Below are 17,845 nucleotides of genomic sequence, written 5' to 3'. Positions count from 1 at the left end.
AAAAAAAAATTGTTGCATGCATAAGCTTGATGGTAAATTTGGCACTACATTTAATGATACTACCACTGTCAATCGGGTTTCAATTAAAACCCAAACTGGATGCCAACTATGAAACAAAGCCGATTCCCTCAATGACACACCTAACGTGTGACTTGAGTAGCCACGACCCAGGGGCATCTAAGTCGTCAAAATCACCCAGGGATCAATAACTCTTAACATGACTATATTTTTGCCCATAAAACTTTGAATTGATGACTTTTTCACCACCAAATATCTGAACAGAACACCCTCTCACCATCTATTCTACTTTCAATAAGCAACAATTAATAACTATCATCCTTATTAATAATATTATAATAAATATTATATTTATATAAATTATAATATATATAAAAAATTATACTACTTTCACCCGATCCTTCCCCATAGTGAGGCCCGAGGGAGACTTGAGAATAAGTGTAAGTGGTGAGAACATGCTAAAAGATTGACGGTTACATCTAAAATTTTGTCGGGATATAACCTACAATTCAAAAGACGAACTTATTATAATGCCTATAAAAGAAAATTGTTACACTTCCCTACATTTAGGTTATGATTGCTTCAATGTTACGTAAAACGAGTCAATTACCTTTAAAATTATAAAGAATAAAATATATTATTCAATTTAAATAGTTTAATACTAAGCAGTATTTGTTTAGTTAAAGTCACCTAAACTTGGAAAATTTTGAGCCATTTAAGATTGAGAGCGGTTGATTTAGTTAGTTAAAGTTTAGGTTTTTTTTTTCAAGGTCAAGGTAAATGTTAATGTTGAATGAAAGAATTATATATATATATATATATTAATTTAAGTTCAACCAGTGATATTATATAGTTTTTTTAAAGTTTAATCAATAATAAAAATAGGAATTATATCAGTTTTCAACATGTCCATTGTATGTAGTAAGACCATCCAATAAATCAAATAAAGAGTAGAAAACAATGTCATAGGTCAATTCCTAGGAGAGCAATGTTGTTTTTAACAATGATAATGTTGCTAACTTGGAAAGTGAAATGTATCAAATCCACTGCAACACAAATTCTGATCTTCGATATAGCATCCGCTGTGGAATTGTATTCCCTATAGATATACTCAAAAGTAATAAGTTGAAATAATAGTTTAAGATATTCAATACATTGAAAAACAATAAGTTGAAATAATAGCTTAAGATATTCAATGTAACAAATCCAACACTATAAATGTAAATATGAAATTATAAAAATACCATTCATATTATTAATAAAAACCTATAAAACTTCAAAAATATAAATATTGTAAATCTAAAAAAACTAAATATATAACATACTATCATTTAATTTTGTTCAAATTACTTAAAATTTATTTTATTGCTATTATAAAAACTCAATTGATTTCTTCTCTTTATTATTAAAATTGTATTTCCCACCTCTTAAATTTATATCATTATCGTTAAAGCTTTTAAATTGATTAAATATATTTATATCACAAATTGTAATTTTATATATTTAATTTTTGGATAAACTATATACTTTATATTTCAAACTTAGATATATTTTTATTAAGAAATAGCTGAAATGTCAGCTGAATAGTTCAAAAGTGCCCAATGATTTGACATTTGTTCCCCTGAAACTTTTCAAACATCATGGAGGGGCGGATTTGTTTAATGATTCCTTCATCATAGAGTTATCTCATGTCCTGTGTTTCTTTTTCCTTTTTCTTTATTTTAATATAATTGTTTTGGAATTATATTTTTATGAAGGTCGGCAAGATCTTTCACTTTTTCGATTGTCTTTTTCCCTTTTAGTGCATCAAAAGTGTCAAAGTCCCTTTTCATTTGATTTAATTAAGGCGTAATTTATATAATATTTTTCCTTGTATTGAAAAGAATATTAGGGGTTTTTCTGACTGGAGTTTAGAAGGTAAATGGAGAGATAATTTAAATCAATGGTTAAAAAATTAGATAATATAAAAATATGATGGTTTATTATTATTATATTAAAATGTATAATATTTTATTAAAAAGCGAGTATATTTTATGATGTATTTTTTGGTATATTTTTTTGGTTGAATTTCGGTAAGAATTTGTTAGAATTGCATATTTGAATCATGGAGTTTACATAATTTCTATGTCTAAAACTTTTTTCTTAGGGCATTGAATCCATTAATACATTCAAAAATGCAATTTAAATTACGAACAATTGTAATCTCATGAGGAATTGTATTGTTGGATTTCAATGAAAAATAAAAAAACGTAGAACATTCACTGCTCGTGTATCATATATATTGTATCATACATTGTACATAAAACACATTTTAATGATAACAATAAGACTCATTTGTGAATGTGCTTTGACTATTAATGTGTTGATGATATGTCTTCTTCATACATTGTGTGTTGTGGAGGGTATGTATGTCTTGTTTAAGACATAATGTAGAGTGGTTGCATGGCATGTTGAGGTGCACACAAAGATAAAGTGTGTGTGCATAAGGTTTTAGACATGATATTCATGGTGTTGTTTGTCTAAAATATGTAAAGATTTTAAGGCGTTGCCTTAAATTTCGTGGGGATGTTGCCACTTGACCCTAATCATTAGAGGTGACATGATGCCATTAGGGGCATTGCACCTTGACCCAATCCATTAGGTCAATCAAGATACTATTATGGATGTTGCCCCTTGATTAGTAAATGAATTAGGAACTAAGGGTGTTTGGTTGAAGGAGGCCAAGGTTGAGGATGAACACTTTCTAATGTGTGTGATATTATGTGTTGAGTACTTATAGTGGCACTCAAATCACTTTGGAGATAGGAGGTTTAGCATCAACAGGGGAGTAAAACTTTCTACAATGTATGATGTTGTGTGTTAAGTATTATGGTTGCACTTGAATCACTTGAAGATAAAATGTAGGGGGATCAACTTGATTCAAGATTCAAATCCATTAAATGGAGACCAACCTCTCTTTCCACCAAGTGGGTTTTCATTTTTCTTGCTTCTTTGCTTGAGAAGTAGTTTGGGATTTAACCTTTGAATAGGTAAAAACCATATGGTCATGTTCAAAACAAACTCAACAACAAAAGGCAATGTGTTTTTGTTCAACAATATTCAAATCCATTTCCATTAAATGGAGATCAACCTCTCTTTCCACCAAGTGGGTTTTCATTTTTCTTGCTTCTTTGCTTGAGAAGTAGTTTGGGATTTAACCTTTGAATAGGTAAAAACCATATGGTCATGTTCAAAACAAACTCAACAACAAAAGGCAATGTGTTTTTGTTCAACAATCAAGTCTAACTACAACAATTTACGATTTAGTATAATTTTTTCAAGAAGACCCTTGTTCCAATACACTTGCATGCAAATTTAAGTAAAAGTAGATGCTAGCAAATGTGATCTTTAGCTTGGAGTATTTCCAATGGTCTTAGGGGATTTTGCACTTCAATTTTCAAAAGACGAAATAAGCTTTCACTCACTAAACTTGGACATAATGATTCATTAAATAGATTGAACCTTGGTCACCGAGGCCTCATAAAGAGCTTAATCATCCCCATAAAACAACACCCATTACAATATGATGTTCATTTTGTTAAGCATATAAATAAATTCAAGAATAAAACATCACTTGATACAACAATGCATTAAGCCTTATAAATTTTTTATGTGAATAAAAAAAAAGCTTTCAATTTCAGTTATACATAATAAAATCAAGCAATCTATAAACCTCATATTAAACCCATCACCTATGAAAAACATATCTTCAAATATGACATTAAGACTATCTTATCAATGCCAAATAATAAGGGGCAAAACTTCATTGAGTTCAAAAATAAAAGTGAATCATTACTAAAAATATACTTTCCATTTAACTAATTTATTGAAATTAAATAATTTATTATTATTTTTTCAGCTAAAAATTTATAAATAAACTTTAAATTAATTAAATTAAAAAAATAATCATTTAATACTATAATTTTTTTAAATTACAAATTTATTTTTTATTTATAATTTAACAATAATAAATAAAATAAATCATTATTATGATTATAAATCTTTTTTTCACCCATCAAAATAATAAAAAATCTATGACCTTCTCATTAATATAGAAAAGATGAAAAATTTCAAGCTTAATTTAACAATATTTAAACATATATATAAAATAATAATTTTGAATATATTAAATTAATATTATAAAACTAACAAAATAAAATGCATGAACTCTCAATCTTTCTCATCAATTCAGTGGTGAAACAGGGCGTTGGAAAAGGCCAAAGGAAGTGTGGGAGGAAAGAGTGCATTTTTTTGTTTTTTCCAAAAATGTGGAAACATAAAAACATTTCATTTTAGAATGTGAGGCCTTCAAAGACAATAGGGAAAGTTATGCAGAGATGCTGATAGCTAGCTCTTGGGCTAATCTATTTAGCCAGGGAGAAGCTGGGAACATTTATTTTGAAGCTTCACAGAAAAATGACCGAATACATCAAGGAGATGAAGAAACAATCTGTCCCATAGGTTATCTTTAGTCTTATTGACATTAAAATAATTTTTTTCTTTTTTAATAATATCAATTTACTTTATTTGTTTTACAAATTATATTGAATTTCATTAATTTATAATAAAGAGAATAAATTAATTTTGTTGTAAATACATTTAATAATGTTTTAAAAATTTAGTTAGTTTATATTATTATTATTTAATTTTAAAATCATAGTTAAGTTAGACACCAAATTGATCTATTTTTTTTGTGGAAACACGGACTTACTTCTGAATAATGATTTGATTACTAAATTTAAAAAATATAGATATTATGAAATATAAAATCAAAATTGAGATCAAAATTCTTGAAGGGTGAAATTGTCAATTTAGCCCTCTCACTGAAATGTCAACTGGGATGGGCCAGTGATTTCATTCTACTTTAATAAATTATTTATTTATTTACTGGACAACACCCTCAGTTACATAAGACTCCACCGCAACGGCGGGTGTTGAAGCATTCCACGTGGCAGGTGGTCGCACTACCAGAATATTCTCTTAACATTTTGAATTTCTGTGATAATAGCACGAGGAGGCAAGAGCAAAATAAGCACAAATTAGAGTTAGAGTGAAAGTTCGGAAAATTTTGGCATCGGACAAAGCACACTTCAGGATTCGAACAACCGACCTCTCGACGATGATTTGTAATCCCGCCAGTTAAACCATGGGAAGCTGGCGATCCGAGAATACGGGAAAGAAAAGCCACGCAGAAGAAGAGAAAACTCCGCGTAAGATCTTTGGAACGGTTATGGATAAGAGAAACTTCATCGCCTGTTAGTTCCGCGTCTGGGTTTCGTGATTATAGACACAGCTAGCGTAGTTTCCAGGTACTTGTTTTGAATCATCAATTGGATTGAATCAGTGTTTGGTTTTTTCAGTGGATTCTGTCAGTTGCTTTTTACTTCCGTTGAATCGGGTGAGGGTTTTGTTTATCGGTAAATGAAAGGCCCAATTTCAATATCAGTTTTGAATTGGGAGTTCTTTGTAGGGTATGAAATTTGAATGGGAATTCGTTGCAGGGTATGAAATTGGATTACTTATGTGCTTGTGTTATTATTATTAGTATTCTTCTGATTGGGTAGCTTATGTATGTGATAGTGTAAGAATGAGATTTTATGCCGAGGCAAGGGTTATAGAACATGGAAGAGAATTTAAGAGAATCGGGGGAGAAGGAACCTGTTTACAGACATTTGGGATCGGAAGCCTTCAATTCATCAAATGCACAGTCCTTTTATCGCCCCAATGATAAGCTTTTGGTGGTTAATAAATCCGATGAGAGATTCCATGCTGTCGGGGATAATTTTTATGCCGATCAGCAGGGGGCTAGGGTTGCGATCGAGATGGAAGTTCGGCACGAAGCATCGAGGATGCCCATGAAACCCAATCTGCAGGGTAGATCTGTATTGGTGGTCCAAGGGCCGGGAGAGTTTGGCAATATGACCCCTTATTATACTGATATGACGGGCATTCTGGGTGGGGGTGGAATGGGGTCTGGTGACAGTTTAGAAGGCATGATACCGATTGCGGAGAGAGGTGGCTATAATCTGGAGGCTGGGAGTAGTTATTCTCAGGCATGTAGAGATTCCGCAAGAGGAATGCAGAGTATCAGGTCTTTGGATGAGGATGAAAACCGGTCCAAGGAAGGGTCGGGGTCTCATGGGGCTCGGCTGGCCGAATTTCAACAGCACCGGGATCAACCGATGGGAAAGGTGAAGCTTATGTGCAGCTTTGGTGGTAAAATTCTTCCCAGGCCTAGTGATGGGAGGCTTAGATATGTGGGTGGAGAGACGCGGATCATTACAGTGAATAAAGGTATTACTTATGCGGAGCTTGTGCAGAAGCTGACAGATGCTTACGGCCAAGCTCTGATTCTCAAGTATCAATTACCGGACGAGGATCTTGATGCCCTAGTTTCTGTGTCTTGTGACGAGGACCTTGAGAATATGATGGAAGAGTATGCCAGGCTTGAGGGCGGCGAAGGTTCTTCAAGGCTCCGCGTCTTTCTATTTTCCACAGCTGATTATGATCTCAGCCATTTTGATGCAATGAATGATAAGTGGAACGCCAAGCAACGATATGTTGATGCCGTCAATGGCATCTCTGGCATCCCAGAGACAGGATTCGGAAAGCACGCTGACAGTATAAAATCTACATCTATGCTACAAGCGGAGAAGATGAATGCGCACGAGGCTTCAGAGAAGTGTGGGAGTCCAAGAGCTCAAGAAAATGTAGCTCAGTCATTTTTTTCCGCACAACCTACCCATGATACTACAAATCCAGCGCATTTGCTAGTTAAAGTGCCACTTTCTTCAAAACAACCAATATCAAGTGCTCCTGTAACATTGCCACCATCCTTACCTCCGTTATCCTCTTTGTCAATTCGGGCTAAGCAGTCTACCATTGCCAATATTCCTATGTTTTTTCCAGAACAACCCCTGAAGGTCAGTGGCCACTCATATATAACTAGGCCATCTGAAAGTGAGCAGGACTACGGGGGAACTGTAACTTCTTCTGCATGCCAGCCTGATCTCCACTACCGATTTCCAGATCCAAGGATTCCAGAAGTGTCTTCTAAGACAGATCCTGTTTTGTCCCCTCCTTTAGGCCATCCAGTGCTTCTCCGTCGTGGTGATGAACGAGTCGATGACACCATATTAACAAGAGTTGACTCCCAAGGAATGCTTGTTTTGGATCACAGGTTGGATGTCCAATCAGTCATGGATCCACAGACCATTGTTTTTCAGCATCCACCACCCTCCTTATACCAATCTCCACGGAAGCATCAACCTGATGCACATCAGGATAGTTACAAGAGAATGGATTACACACATCAGGCTGTATTTGAAGGTGGAAATTTGCAACAGCATCCTCAGCACCATTCTACTTTTTCAGCACACCTTTTTAGTCAGCAGTTGGCAAACAATGAGGCCACAAATCTCAGACAGGCTGATCAGGTAAGGCTACAAGAGGATATGGTAAATGGTGCCTATCACAAGGTTGTTTCAACTCAACGGACAGGCTTGCAGATGGTGGGGTCTGATCCGCCATCACCTCATCTTGTAAGTCGGCAAACGACAGGACCACTGCAGCCAATACAAGGGCAGTGTGCATCCATGGCTCTGAACTTGGAACAACAACAATATGGAATGGCTGTGTACAGCTATACTGATCAAGGTGGAAGAGTTTTTTATCCTACCACAACTCCAGCTAGTTACCGTGAGTTAACCTCTGAAAAATTTATTCCTCCTCAGATATTCTCCATTGAGCAACAATATGGATGTCAGCAGGCCATATCTCACGACCACGTATCTCACCAACAGGCATTGAGTCATGCATATTCTGATACATCGTTACTTGATCAAAGGGTGAAACCAGTTCAACCTGTATATGAAAAGGTTTTACATTCTGATGGTTCAGCAAGGCCAGTCCCTTTGTATACAGGACCAAGCACATTGCAAGATGAAGTGATATTCAAAGATTGCCAAGGGATGAATGGTCGAAAGAGTGGAAGTGGTCAACACGGGAATGAAATGGAACTGAATTCTTCTGGACTGCAAGGCTACACAGTAACAAGCAGTCCCTCAGAATCTGTAGTGCAACAACCAGCTGTTCTTCCTAACTTCCATGAAAAACAGGATAGGACTGATGGATTGCTACAACAAAGAATGTTAGAGCACAGTGACGTCACCAGACAATTTGTTTTGTCACCAAAAATACCAGAAACTGGAATTAAAGATGAACAGATTCCTCAGTTGTTGGAAACTAGTAATGCACAACTTGGAGAACGCTACACCGTGATGGGTTTTACAGAAGACATTAATGCCGGTTTGGGCCCAGGCATGGATTGTTCGCATGGAACTTATCAGAAACCTGAGACCTATAATCTATTTGAGGGAACACATACAAAGAGGCCTGCCATTTTAGGACAGCCTGGAGTTGTAGGATTATTTACTGAACCTTTACAAGCATTAGAACTTACTAGGCAAACAAAAGAAATGGGAGTGCCTCCCTCTGTGGATAGTATACAGGATCATAGAGGAGCTCATCTTGTTACAGAGCATTCTATCAACCAGCAAGTACCGTTAAGGAACTCAGAAACATGGTTGGGTAACTGCTTAGATGCAGTTCTTGCTAAAGATGAAGTGTCTATGGATGTCCTTCGACAAGCAGGGAACTTAAGTGAAACTGAATCCAAGAATGTATCACCCTTAAGGGCAAGTGACAAGGCACACCAGGACGTTGATAATCTTACAATTAGTTGTTTTAATGAAAATCCAAGTCATCTATCCCATGGATCTCAAGGCCACCAACCGGCATTAGTTGTTAAGAGCCTTCTTGATGACAATAATGACCAGTCTGTTTATGTGCAATCCAAAATTTTGCCCAAAGCCTCTTCTGATGGAGGGACAAGAAGTTCTGGCCCTGAAGTTACAACCTTGCCAATCAGTATCATTGATACAAATATGATTAACGTTTTATCTTTTGACTTACCCACTTCAGAAACATTGCAAACCGCTTGGATGGTTGAGCCAACTGCCTTTATTCCTTCATCGGTTAAGGATACTCCAACTGTGTCCAGTGGTAATTCAGTTTCTTTTAGCCCCCAATTTGAGGGAGAAGGTGCTATCTCTACCCATGCAAGAATAAAGAAAGGTATGTCAGATGAGCATGTCAAAGCAGAGTTACAGAGTGTAGCAGAGAATGTGGCAGAAGTTGCTCTTCGGCCACCTCTTCTTCCTGCTCCAACATTATCAATGAATGAATGGGCTCAGGTCAATGATGTTGTAAAACACGAGGAACACACTTCAAATGGTAGAGTGGCTGAGGCAGCAGAGGAGGATAAATTTATGAATGAAGAGGTGTGGGTTTTTTAGGGACCTCCTATCTATTCTTTAACATTCTTAGGAAGTTTTTAGCAGATGCATTTTGATTTACATTGAGCTGACATTTGTTGTGTTTAGGATGCTAAGGTTAAGGACTCAGATAATGATGACCTACTTAGTGATGCAGTCAATGTTGAAGCTGAAGCTAGTCTCCATGGGTTGCAGGTTTTAATATTTCAATATCAATATGATAATTAATTGGATCATAAGTTATTGTCCCTATAATTTGGTCATTTTTATTCTAAATATTCCTTTTATCATATGTTTTTGTCAACAGATAATAAAGAATGCTGACCTTGAAGAATTGAAAGAGCTAGGCTCTGGAACTTTTGGAACAGTATACCATGGTAAATGGAGGGGATCAGATGTTGCAATTAAACGGATAAAAAATAGTTGCTTTGCAGGAAGGCCGTCTCAGCAAGATCGTCTGGTGGGATCCTCAATCCGAAGTTTTCAATAGGTGCAGTTTATGGTTTCTTTCCTATCAGTTATATGTTGCTATGATGTGCATAACATACTATGTCATAATTCCACAGAGAGCTGATTTTTGGAGTGAAGCTTGCTTGCTTTCAAAACTCCATCATCCAAATATTGTGGCCTTCTATGGTGTAGTACCCGATGGACCTGGTGGAACCTTGGGAACTGTAACAGAATATATGGTGAATGGCTCTCTCAAACAGGTTTTGCATTGGAAGGATAGGTATCAATTATGTTGTTAAGGGTATTTGTTCTTCCTGGTTCAAGAAGCGACGAAGAGGTAGAAAATTATTTGATTATTAAATAGTTTATAAGTCACATTGCTGTTTGCAGGACAATTGATCACCGCAAAAGGGTCATAATTGCAACAAATGCTGCTTTTGGAATGGAATATTTACATAACAAAAAAGTTGTGCACTTCGATCTGAAATGTGAGAATCTGCTAGTTAACATGAGGGATCCTCAACGTCCTATATGCAAGGTACATGGATATTGTTTTCAGTAAATGGTATACTCTATCCTTTGATTTGCATTGTTGCGTATATACTTTTAAAGGTTTAGTTTCACAGATAAAATTACAGCTTTTCTAGTGCAAAAGGCCTCCAATCCTGTCTTAATTGCATTTAGTGTCACATGGTTTGGGTTGAGTTTGGGTTCAACAATGATTAGGTTCGGTTTGAGTTCGATTTTTTTAATGAGGTTCGGATGAGGTTTACCATTAGGTTCGTCTATATATATATATATTTCAAATGAATTATAAGATAAAATAGTAAGAAATCAACATCAGTAAACATCAAAAATGCTATCACAGACATGGAAACTGCAAGGATAAATTACAAGCTTGAGTTGTGACATGAGTTTATGAGTTTTGATCCATGGACTTGGTTAATGGCTATAAGGTTCGATGAGGTTTGCCGAACCTCAAATTTTTTTTAAGGTTCGCCAAAATTTGAACCTCAAGGTTAAAGTTCGACGAACTTTGTAACATAGATTGCATCTTGTTCTATGAGAAACATATATATCTGTTGGCTCTTAGTTAAAGAACATAAAGCTCTTTAAGGTCAGTAGTGAAACAGTTTGGGTGGCTTAGTTAATTAAAGCTGTTGATAGGTGTAGAGGGTTCGTTCAAGGTTGCCTGGAATTGCATACCTGTGATTTACACTTGGCTTGTTGCTTCAATTGAATTTTAATCCTCTGACCTGCTTCTGTCTTACTAACTTGGTATCCAGAGGTTTCAAGACTTGAACTTGTGAAATGCCTTAAAATGCATGAATACAGTAAGTTAGTTGACAACGGAAATCAACTAATATGTTACCTCTGCCTTTATTTTCTTCAGGTTGGAGATTTTGGCTTGTCCAAAATCAAACATCAGACTTTAGTCTCTGGTGGTGTCCGGGGAACCCTTCCATGGATGGCTCCGGAGCTTTTAAATGGTAGCAGTAGCAAGGTTTCTGAAAAGGTGAAACAATGGTGTATAGTCATATAAAGGTTTCCATTTTAGATTTTTGGTTAACTATTTGGGGAGGTGAAAAGCAATAGTTTATGGCCCTAATTCAGTGTTTTTGACATTGTTTTTAGTTTTTTTTTTGAATTTGGCTTCAGGTTGATGTGTTTTCCTTTGGCATAGTAATGTGGGAGCTTCTCACTGGTGATGAACCTTATGCTGATATGCATTATGGAGCTATTATTGGTATGAAGCTGGAAGCTCTGTTATTTTTTTTTTTCCAATTTTGAGCTGTCTTTTTATTTGTGTTAGATGGAGGATTGAGGATGTGAAAATTGTTCATTACATAGAAATTCTTCTATGATCTTCTGATTTCTGAGGCATCAACGTTTCTATATGATTCGTTCTATGATCTTCCCATATCTGAGGTTTTTGTTTTGGGCTGACTGTTCAGGAGGGATAGTAAGCAATACATTAAGACCACCTGTGCCTAACTGGTGTGATCCTTCATGGCGGTCACTAATGGAACAGTGTTGGTCAGCTGACCCCGCTGCAAGACTTTCTTTCACTGAAATTGTCAATGAATTACGGGCAATGGCAGCATCACTTCATTCCAAGGGACAAGGTCATCATGCTCCAGTTCAAGCGCATGCTCAGAAACAAGCTTAAACCCACATATGTATAGCATTTGGTATTCTTTTGTTTGCAAGCAATTTTCTGTTTGTGATATTTTTGTCCATATAGTATGGAGGCTTTCCTGAAATCATTGCAACATTATTGTCTCTTGTTGAAATAGGGCATCGTTGCATATGTATTATGCTTAGTTGCCCATTTCATGCTGCTATATTTCTGTCCAACTGCCCACAAATCTACATACATTCTCACTGCTTGTTGGAGGAGGGCATCTGTATGTAGTAATGGTTGCCTATTTCCTAATAGGTATGAAGGAGAGCTCCTATACAGCATATTATGAAAATTGTTTTCTAATGTCATTTGTTTTTCAGTTTTTTCGCATAGGAGTCACATGCAGTTGACTGGAGTTTGACAGATGAATCAGAAATAGCTCAACCACAACAAACTGTAGCTTCTTCGAGTTTCAGATCTTAAGCATGTTGCATTATAAAATTACCAGTTTTGAAAACAGAATGTAAAAAAGAATTTTTATTTCTGAATTAATCTTGAAGTTGATTTGTTATTGTGATTTGATTGTATATGTGCGTGTTTGTTATGTAAAACCCCGAGGATTTGGGATATCCTGTATTTGTGAACATATGAAAATCGTTGTCTGGCATCAATAATCAGTGGTTGAACTTTGATTTCAATTTACAAGTCTTAAGAGTATATGTGCAAAACATTAGAGCCATTTTCTCTCTAATCACATTCTAAAAGAAATTTCCGGTAATGCTTTGTACATTGATGACATGTTTGGAAGTTTAGATTGTTCTATTCTGGCTGCAGCTGAGACAATGTATCATCGTCATTGCATCATTCATTAGTGGTTGAACTTGACATCTATTTACAAGGAAAAAATGGGCAAAAGATGAGAGAGGATTGCTTTCTAATGACATTTTTTTGGGTAATATCTGTACACTGATGACATATTTGGAAGTTTGGACCGTTATATATCAGCTGCAGCTGAGACACAAAGTCATTTTTGTCTGCCACAGCCCATAAATTATGTAACATTCCATGTTTAACTCTCTGTAACACTGAACTCAAACTTGTTAGCCATAAACTCATTTCTGTGATGTGATATACTATATAAGAAGTGATAGAAGCAATTGTGGCAATTGTGAGGTCATAGTTATTTGCTTGCTACAACGAAACACACACATGATCTCAGTGATACGGTTCATTACTGCTTTCTGTTGCTCTCAGTTGTTACCACGGGACTGTGGTTTGGAGTTTGGAGGTCATTCTGAAAAAAAAATGCTATTATATCCAAAAGTCCCTTTAAGGAAGACATTAGTATGGAATAATAAGAGAGTATTATTGGTCCTTTTTCTGGTTGGAAGAGATACGTTTATAGAAGCAGTCTCGGTCCATATTACAAGTCTCTCTCTGGAATTAGGTCTTAGCCAGATCAAAACCCTGAGTTGGATGTCTTCATCCAAAAATAGACCTTTTTCTTCTCGGAATTCAAAAATTTAATTAAACTTACAGTTTTATCCTTAATATTCCCTGTCGTGAGTCTTATTAGTTGTCAAATGGGGAACTTCTGTTTTACTTGTCTCCCGGCTGAGTTACTTGGCTGACTTCTGTTTTACTTGTCTCCTGGCTGAGTTACTTGGCTGAGCGTCTATCGTCAATGGGCACGACTAGATCTTCCTTGAGTGGTTCTTCCTGGCTTTCTTTTATGTTTTAACAGTGAATTTAGGTCCCTCATTGCTTGCAGTTGAGGTATGAAATCATCAGCTAGGTTGGAAATGCTCCACCTCTAGTTGCTTCGAGTCTCATTCCAACTTTTCAGTTTCCCTCTTCATGTAATCCATATTGGTTTAGTAAAGACATGCCCCATCGAATCTAGTCACCACATATATTCTTGGTATTGACTCATATATTGTCCATTTACTTTGAAGGCGTGCAAAATGTTTTAAAGCATATATCTCTGTGTTAAACAAGAAACTAAAGTGGGTGGGTCCCTTAGAAAAAGTCCGTAATTATCTGATATGGCACTTACATTGGGCATGAAAGCAGTGGTGTGTTGATTTTATTGATGCATCACATGTCTATGTTGATGAACGCTTCTCTGTTCAATGTTCATAATGCAATTGGTTTCATATAACTTCACATGGCATTTAAAAGGAGAAACAAGAACTGCTGTGACACGTTTTTGTGACATTCATGAGTAAGTTCTGATGTTTGGAAGGCCATGATAGCTCTACTAAACCACATATCTATTTCTTGTGGTTTTGCATTTGATCAAATACCAGATAGTTTCAACATGTAACCAGATCTAAGGAATAAAGCCCAACCCGAATGAACATTGTTATAATGGTAAGGGTTTCATTAGAAGAAGTGTGCTTACCCTATATAGAAACTATACCCCTTAAAGCAGAGCACGCAGGTCTTCATCTCGGACGGTTTTGCATTTGATCAAATACCAGATGGTTTCAACATGTAACCCACTCTAAGGCATAAAGCCTAACCTGTATGAACCTTCTTGTAAATGCTTAAGGGTTTCATTAAAAGAAGTGCTTACCTCATATCGAAATCAAATACTAGATGGTTTCAACATGTAACCCACTCTAAGGCATAAAGCCTAACCTGTATGAACCTTCTTGTAAATGCTTAAGGGTTTCATTAAAAGAAGTGCTTACCTCATATCGAAACTATACCCCTTTAAGCATAGCACGCAGGTCCTCATCTCGGAAAGAAGCGTTGTTTAAGTATTGACGTGGCATGTGTAAGATTTAAAACATGCCATACACATTTGGTTCGAAACATGGCACCCATATTGATATTATATGGTTTATGGCTATGATTATATGCAAAGTCTATATATATATATATATACTGTGTGTTCATGATATGGGTTTGATTTATCGTGTAGGCTAACAAGTGATATTTTCGCTCAGAAAAGGTTTGCTTTTTTGGCAGATTTTTGGTTAAATTTGCTTGGAATTAAAAAAAATAAAATTAGATTATAGTTTTCAAATTGTGAAATTTGGGATGTCTTAGGTTTTTTTTTGATGATGCTGAATCCATTTTTAGTATTAAATTTTTTAATAAAATTTTGATTGAAATGCTAAAAAACTAAAATTTTGCAATCCAAAATTCACTAGATTCCAAAAAATTTACGGGTAAAATTGTGGCCTCAATAGACAACGCCAACAAAGGTGGTGAAGTTAGTGAATTTGGTCGTGGTTTTTGTTGAGTTGGCATGGACGTAACAATAAGTCATGCATTAAAGCTGGAGTGATGCACATTAAGTCTGCCAGCTTTTATAAACAGCATACCAACCAGCTCCACTTCGTGGTGAGTTTTCAGTGTTTAACATCTCTTTTGTAACTCTCGTCGAAGGATCTTCGCATTTATTTTGCTTGGTATAGACATCTCTCTTGGCGCCTTTCTCCATTTAGAGTTAGTCTCACCCCACCCTTCGCAACATTAGCCACAAGGCAGGTCTATTCAAATCTTACAAACATATATAGCTCTTTCTGTAGCTATTCAACTTTCAGAGCATCGTTTTTTTCAAAAGTTGAGCAAAGAGGTAATATCTTCTCCACCAAAGCTTTAAGTCCCTAATTTTCTAGAAGTCTTTGCATGGACGACATATAGTGGTTTCCAATTTGGGCTTGTTCTTAAGCAGGGACGACATATAGTGGTTTCCAATTTGGGTTTGTTCTTAAGCAGGGATGCCATATAGTGGTTTCCTATTTGAACATCTTTAGTGAGACTGTTGTCATCCAATGCTAATTGTGTTTTCAGTTGTTGGAAGTGCAAAATAGCAGTGAAGTTTGAAGCCATCTTTCAAGCCACAGAAGCTCTCAAAGCTAAATCAGACCCTCTTCATTGCATAGTGCTCGTGATAAGCTTTCCAATGGTATGTGGAAGTCCAAAAATGGACTTCTGGATCAAAAGTTGGAGCAATTTTAAAGTTACCCTTGGAAAGCTAGAAAACAAAGGGAAATAGCCCAAAGGAAAAGGTTCACCGCAAATCGCAATCGGAGCTTTCTTCGGCAACAAAGGAAGGCAGTAAGATCAACGATAAGCTGATATCGCAAATCGGCTATCGGGGAGACCAACGCAGAGCGCAAATCGCAATCGACGGTCGGATGGCCCACGACACATAGTGAATCGACGGTTCATGATGCTTTACGCTGATATCGCATATTGGCGATCACATGCGCAAAGAGATGTGCACAAGCATAGGGTCTTGAACATTGTCGAATGCCGATAAACACTAAAATCGCTGATAATATGGCCCTTCAGTGTTAAAGCGGTGGGAGGGGCCGTTTTCATTTAACAAAGAAAATCACTGAAAAACTAAGGGCAGGCGGATCCCCCCGCCCCCCCTTTCTCTCCTCTAAGGGGCCACGTGGCAAGATATTAAAGGTGTTGCATATTGCATGTCCCGCAAATTGACGATCGCACAAAGAAAAGTCTTTCTTCCGCCGAAGTTCCTTCCTAGTTGCGATTGTGATATGCAAAAGATCTCCCCTGGATGCGATATTTTATGTGTCACGCTTTATGAAAGTTTTGCGTTCGGACAAGTCGGCCCGTGCAATGAAAATAAGTGGATGGGTCTCTTCCTTTCATGGGTTGCGATTGCGATACCTCGGGTGGGCCCAGTCCTGTAGATCGGCGATTGCAGGGGTCAAGGGGTGTTATCAAAGGCAAGCGCCATAAACTGCCGGTGTGCGGGATTATAATTAACAAAGGAAAAAGCTCCCCAGACAGGGGTCTAAAGGCCTTAGCGCCCGAGGGTTAAGCACCTAGTTCAAGTCCTCGGTCATATGAAGGAAATTACAAAGAGGGGCCGAAGTAAAGGGGCTAAAGCACATTGGAAGGTCTCACCCTGTAAACACTGATTTAAGAGGAAAGGTCCTGTTGCCGTAAGGCCTCGAGCGCATGGTACAGAGTTTTAAACACTAATGGGTCGACAGTTGAAAGCATTGGATGAAGTAGTGGCGCAACGGTAAACTAGTGAGGGGGGCTTAGGAAGACTTAATGGCACGACATGGTGCTCCACTCCTTTACACAACAAAGGACTGTCGGGAGGGGCTCTATTTCTTCTCTGTGACATACACTCACAATCGACCCACTCCCTACTCTAGAGAACGAGCTATTCAGACAGTTAATGTAGAAGTGACATGAAACAACCAAATAGTAGGAGAAGCTCATCACAGTTGAGATGTGGCTTGATGAGAGGCCTTTCACGGGGACAACAAGGGGGGCACTTCCACCATCATCTTTCAGTGTTCCTCTTTCTTCGCATTATTTTGTAATTTTTGTTTGTTTCCAATAAAGAGATCAGATCCTTAGAAATCTTTTTGGGCAGCGGGAGCTATCACAGGCCGAGGCAGTTAGTACATCAGACAGCTGGCCTTTGGCTGAGATATTTTGTAACTGTAATCCAAGCTCCCCCTCTTCTTATAAATAAGGGGAAGCAACACTTTAAGGAGGTTCTGGAATCTCGCTCCCACAAAGGGTTTGAATTCAGAGATGCCATTATTGGTTCTAAATGGCCTGTTCATAAGGGATGAGAGTGACACATGCTAAATATAATGGACTGGTATTTGAACCCTTCAAGTATTAATTAAACTCTCCTGGTGATTCCAAGCAGATCAATGTGCAATATGTTTCCTCTTTGTAAATCTCATTTCATTTGTGTTTTCTCTTTTCTGAAATAGTGTAATGAAGCTATTGGTTTCTCTTTGATTTATAGATTTATCTAGGTTGCTAAATAGAGAACAATATCTGCGTTATATTATAGATTTACTTGTGTTATTCAATAGCCCACAATACTTGTAATAATTACAAATTTATTCGTGTTATT

General features: G+C 36.8%; 1 protein-coding gene across 2 annotated transcripts; it reads left to right on the top strand.

Annotated features, from left to right (window-relative positions):
* The first annotated feature begins 5,082 nt into the window (after positions 1-5,082).
* LOC149144501 (RAF-like serine/threonine-protein kinase PRAF) lies at positions 5,083-12,552 on the top strand. Of its 2 annotated transcripts, none has more exons than XR_016264664.1 (9): positions 5,083-5,366; positions 5,638-9,398; positions 9,501-9,587; positions 9,700-9,852; positions 9,959-10,122; positions 10,233-10,380; positions 11,236-11,358; positions 11,478-11,589; positions 11,798-11,837. XR_016264664.1 is itself a non-coding variant. In XM_089449038.1 (9 exons), exons 2-9 carry the CDS (start codon positions 5,679-5,681, stop codon positions 12,010-12,012), a joined length of 4,698 nt encoding a protein of 1,565 aa, XP_089305164.1. In that variant the 5' UTR covers positions 5,083-5,366; positions 5,638-5,678; the 3' UTR covers positions 12,013-12,552. The 2 variants fall into 2 exon arrangements, 1 of the variants encoding a protein (XP_089305164.1); XM_089449038.1 differs by having other exon boundaries at positions 11,502-11,589; positions 11,798-12,552.
* Positions 12,553-17,845: the final 5,293 nt, after the last annotated feature.

This window comes from Pinus tabuliformis, chromosome X, assembly GCF_031772625.1.
Source record: "Pinus tabuliformis cultivar Carrire ecotype Pingquan chromosome X, CPIR1, whole genome shotgun sequence".
NCBI lineage: Eukaryota > Viridiplantae > Streptophyta > Pinopsida > Pinales > Pinaceae > Pinus > Pinus tabuliformis.
The sequence above is the reverse complement of the archived record's forward strand: the minus strand, read 5'-3'. Positions and strand labels throughout refer to the sequence as shown.